Source organism: Glycine soja, chromosome 3, assembly GCF_004193775.1.
Source record: "Glycine soja cultivar W05 chromosome 3, ASM419377v2, whole genome shotgun sequence".
NCBI classification, from domain to species: Eukaryota; Viridiplantae; Streptophyta; class Magnoliopsida; order Fabales; family Fabaceae; genus Glycine; species Glycine soja.
The window spans coordinates 5,284,080-5,288,934 of NC_041004.1; the positions used below are offsets into that span (position 1 = coordinate 5,284,080).

Here is a 4,855-nt window from a genome sequence, read left to right on the forward strand (position 1 = left end):
ATAACATCTTTTGTTTCATATATTATCAAAAGACCAGGAACACTTAATTTAAAAAATAATAATCCTTGTTCGTTGTATGCTAGCAGAGACTAATAGTCTCTTAAAGACATCTTTTTTTTTAATAGAAAAGAAGACACCCCATATTTGTTGTGACAATTTTTTGGTCTATCTTTGAAAAAAAATTTCTACCAAAAAATGGTTATATTTTTGTTGCTTATTAACAAGGTATGGTTACTTAATCTAGTTATAATAAGAAAAAATAAATAAATCTATCATTTTGATTTAAAAGTTGATTCCAGTTTTTTTATATATATTTTGCATTTGCCTGAATTCGTCTTATGAAATGAAATCTTTATATAAAGATTCTATTTTTGTGAAATCAGGGACTATGAACAACAAATACTTGTTTCCAAGCCTATATTTGATTAGATTCAAAATGGTTGTCATGTAGCTACAACAATAGAGTTAACTTTGGACATTGCTCATGGTAAGAACTTTGTTGATTGAATTTCTAATGACTCTACGTTGTATTTGGAAAGCTCATATGTTGGGTTAGAACATGCAAACATGCAGCCAAGAGCAAGTGTTGGAGATGGTTTTCGAGTAAGTGCCTCAAGTACTCCTAGTAATTCTAGTGGTGGATCTGAACCAGATGACATAGACTCATTTCATGCTGTTTATATATGGGGGGAGGTTTTGGCAAATGGGGTTTCACCTGATGGGATTGGAACTCAAATCCCTTCTAAGACAGATGTATTGATCCCTAAGGCTTTAGAGTCAAATGTTGTTCTTGATGTGTGTCACATTGCAACTGGCGCACATCACATTGCTATAGCAACTAGGCAAGGACATGTTTTTACTTGGGGACAAGAATCAGGGGGAAGACTTGGTCATGGAATTGATAAAGATTTTTCCTCTCCTGTTCTAGTTGAGTTTCTAGAAGGTAATAATTTTGAATTTGTTGCATGTGGAGAGTATCATACAAGTGCTTTATCTAAATCTTTTGAACTTTATACGTGGGGTGATGGAACACATAATGTTGGACTTCTTGGACATGGTTCTGAGGCTAGCCATTGGATACCAAAAATGGTAAATGGCCCTTTGGAAGGACTTCAAGTTGTGTCTATTGCATGTGGCACATGGCATTCAGCATTGGCAACCTCAAATGGAAAACTTTTTACCTTTGGTGATGGGGCATTTGGTGTATTAGGCCATGGAGATCAAGAAAGTGTGTGGTATCCAAAGGAGGTACAACTATTAACTGGACTAAAGACTATAAAGGTTGCATGTGGAGTTTGGCACACAGCAGCTATTATAGAGGTTGCATTTCAATCTGGTTCAAATAGTTCATCATGGAAGCTTTTCACATGGGGAGATGGAGACATGCATCGGTTGGGTCATGGAAACAAGGAAACATACCTTCAACCTACTCGTGTCGCTCCACTTATGGAGTATAATTTCCACCAAGTAGAATGCGGTCACAATATGACAATTGCTCTCACTACATCTGGTCATGTCTTTACCATGGGAGGCACAGAACATGGTCAATTAGGAAATCCTATGTCACTTGGAAAAATACCTACTCTAGTCCAAGATAAGTTGCTTGGTGAGTTTGTTGAGAAAATATCATGTGGAGCACATCATGTTGCTATCTTGACAAATAAAAGTGAAATATATACATGGGGAATGGGTGCTAATGGAAGATTAGGACATGGAGATGTAGAAGATAGGAAATCCCCTACATTGGTGGTAGCTTTAAAAGATAGGAATATAAAAAATGTGTCATGTGGCTCTAATTTTACATCATGTATATGTGTACATAAATGGGTCTCTGAAACTGATCAATCAATTTACAATGGTTTTCGGCAAGCATTTGGTTTAACAAAAAAGAGACATAACTGTCACAATTGTGGATTGGCCTGTAGTTCTAAAAAGACATTGAAAGCAACAACATTGACTCCAACACCAGAAAAACCTCATCGAGTGTGCGATAATTGTAATGTTAAGCTTAAAGTTGTTAATGATAATGGTGCCTCCAAGTTAGATAGAAAAGTCACTCCTTCTCATCATTCCATAAATGGAAATGAAAGATTGGGCCAAGGAACAATAAGGTCTACAAGAACTCTCTTGTCTCCCATCACTGAACCAATTAAATACCTTGAGATAAAGAATAGTAATCCAAAAAACAAATTTGATTCTACTTCATTTATACGAGCTTCTCAAGTTCCATCTCATGTACAATTGAAAGACATTGCATTTCCAAGTTCACTTAGTTCTTCTCAAAGTGTTTTAAAGTCTACTATACCTCTTGCTAGTCCACCACGAACTCCACCACCACATACCAATTCAGGGCCCATATTTACAAACACAAGAAAACAAAGCCCTACACGTCTTGCTAGTCCTAGATACTTTGGAAGTCTTAACAACAATTTAAGAAGGACAAATGATGCTTTGAATCAAGAAGTTTCAAAGTTACAAAATCAGGTAAGTTTAATGTTATAAATATAAAAATTCAGGTTATTCTTTCTTGCAAAAATGTACTTTGCCTTCATTAACAAGTTTTATGATTTTTTTCTTTACATAGATTCAAAGTTTGAAGCAGAGAAGTGACATGCAGGATGTGGAAATTAAAAAGCTTAACAAAAAAGTTGTGGAAGCTATTGCCTTTTCTGCAGTGGAATCTTCTAATCATGGAGTAACAAAAGAATTTTTTGAATCTACTGTTTATCAGGTAACTACATTCTATATTTTAGGTCATAGATCAAGTTATTAATATATGCATATAAAATTATTGCTACATCGTATAAAAAATCATGGGAGTGGGGACAAAGTTAAGATATATAACATTAGAATATTGATACTAAACTGAAGGAAAATGGTTTGATTACAAATCATAGTTTCCTTGTAATAACACTTTTAAGTTTAAGTTTCTACTATAATTGATTAGTGACCTGGCATGAAAGATTTTTTCTCTCTAGAAAGTTAGGATATTTCTATCCTTGCTATTACCACAACGCTTCAATGAACTTACGCTTTTTTCACATCATTTGTCAATATGCTTTTGCATAAGACAATATGATAGATATATAACTTTTTTTATGAGTCTGCAGGCTACACCTTATAGTTCAAACAATTTCTCACTAAATATTCCTTTTAATTTATGCCATACACTTAATAACTTATTAGGATTTTCTTGTTATTCAACCTAACAGTCTGCATTTCTTGACCTTGGTTTTATTCAGTTAAAGGAAATAACTGAGAAGCTGCCACAAAAAATTCCAGAAAGTAAAACTTTAAGAATCGTGCTTACACAAGCTGAAGATTTTCTTAAAGGAATTTTAGAATCTAAAACATCTTCATCATCAAAGTTGGAGTCTAAGCAACCAAATGCACCTGATATACCAAATTTGAATAATGGCTCTTCTAATCTACAAAAGAATAGAGTTGAAGAAAATGTGGATATTGCAGGAGTCAATCCTTGTCAAGATGAAGGGAAATTCCTTGAAGAAAGTAATATATCAAACTTGCAGCCAAAGAAACAAAATGCACTTGATATAGCTACCTTAGATGGTGTTTGTTCCAAACTACAAAAACAAAGAATACAAGAAAATATGGAGGCTAATGGAGCCAATCCTTGTCATGATGAAGAAAGTTTCCTTGAAGAAAGCAATAAGTCAAAGTTGGACTATAGGAAACAAAATATACCTACTTCAGATACTAGCACTTCAAAAATGCGAGAACACAAACTAGATAAAAATGTTGATGATGTAGAACTTGACTCTTGTCAAGATAGAGAAATTTTACTTGAAGAAAGTAGTGAGACAAATTTGGACATTAAGTACCAAAATGCGCCTAATATGCTTGCCTCAATTAGTGACGTTTCTGAATTTCAAGATGATAAACTAGAGGAAAATGTTGAGGTTGCAAGAGTTGATCCATCTCAAGCAGAAGGACATATCCCTCAAGAATGTAATGGGTCATTTGCATCAAGTGTTTGCAAAATAATGCCTTCACAAAACTCATACAATGATTCAAGATCAATGGACACTTCAAGACTCGGGAAACAAGGAGAGATACAAGTTATTGAAAAATTTGAACGTGGTGTTTATGTGATACTCATGTTACAATCTGATGGTACCAAAATTTTTAAACGAGTTAAATTCAGGTAAATTACATGTTTCAATTTTTATTATAATTTTATTTGGTATATGCATTTGAAATAATTCTCTGAATTTCAATAATAAGCAATATATGCATCTCAATATAAGGATTTTTTTTCTCACATTCAAATAAAAATGAGTATGCATGGTTAAATACTGACTACACTTACATGTACGTATACCTTAAAATATGATTTCAATCATAATTGAAAATAATTGAAGTTGATAATATTTTATATTCCCAAGTAATATAAATTTAATAGGGAAAAACTTTTAGATTTTGTTACCGTGGATGGAAAATGTGTAACTTTTTTGTTGATTAACATATATTCTTATTTGATTGTCATATGAAAAAGAAAAGTATTTGATGTTATTAATTTAATGGTTTTACCTTTTCTTTTAATTTCACAAGAAGTTATTACCTTAAAAGAGTATAATCCACTATTTCATTGATTTAAACATTCTTTTACTTTTATTTTAGTTATGTCTAGACAAAACCATTAAAATGGCTTGCATTTAACTTACTTGAAGATGCAAATAAAAGTATGGGTTTTTTTTATCATGCATTAAAATATGGATTTTTTTATCATGCATTTTTTTCATTTTTTCCTTTAACATTTTTATTTCCCTTTAATGTTTTCTTTCTATTTATTATTTTGCAGTAAACGAAGATTCACTGAAAATCAAGCAGAAGA

The 4,855-nt window shown here is 32.5% G+C and overlaps 1 protein-coding gene across 1 annotated transcript; it reads left to right on the forward strand.

Moving 5' to 3' along the window:
* Nucleotides 1-436: 436 nt before the first annotated feature.
* On the forward strand, nucleotides 437-4,169 carry LOC114404852 (PH, RCC1 and FYVE domains-containing protein 1-like). The gene is made up of 4 exons (XM_028367601.1): nucleotides 437-447; nucleotides 540-2,484; nucleotides 2,585-2,731; nucleotides 3,243-4,169. The coding sequence occupies exons 1-4, from the start codon at nucleotides 437-439 to the stop codon at nucleotides 4,167-4,169; spliced, it is 3,030 nt and encodes a 1,009-aa protein (XP_028223402.1).
* Nucleotides 4,170-4,855: the final 686 nt, after the last annotated feature.

Excerpts from the sequence above, each read along its gene's own strand:
- LOC114404852 (XM_028367601.1), top strand. Across the intron at positions 2,485-2,584 it reads TTTCAAAGTTACAAAATCAG|ATTCAAAGTTTGAAGCAGAG; the intron begins GTAAGTTTAATG and ends TTCTTTACATAG. Across the intron at positions 2,732-3,242 it reads TTGAATCTACTGTTTATCAG|TTAAAGGAAATAACTGAGAA; the intron begins GTAACTACATTC and ends GGTTTTATTCAG.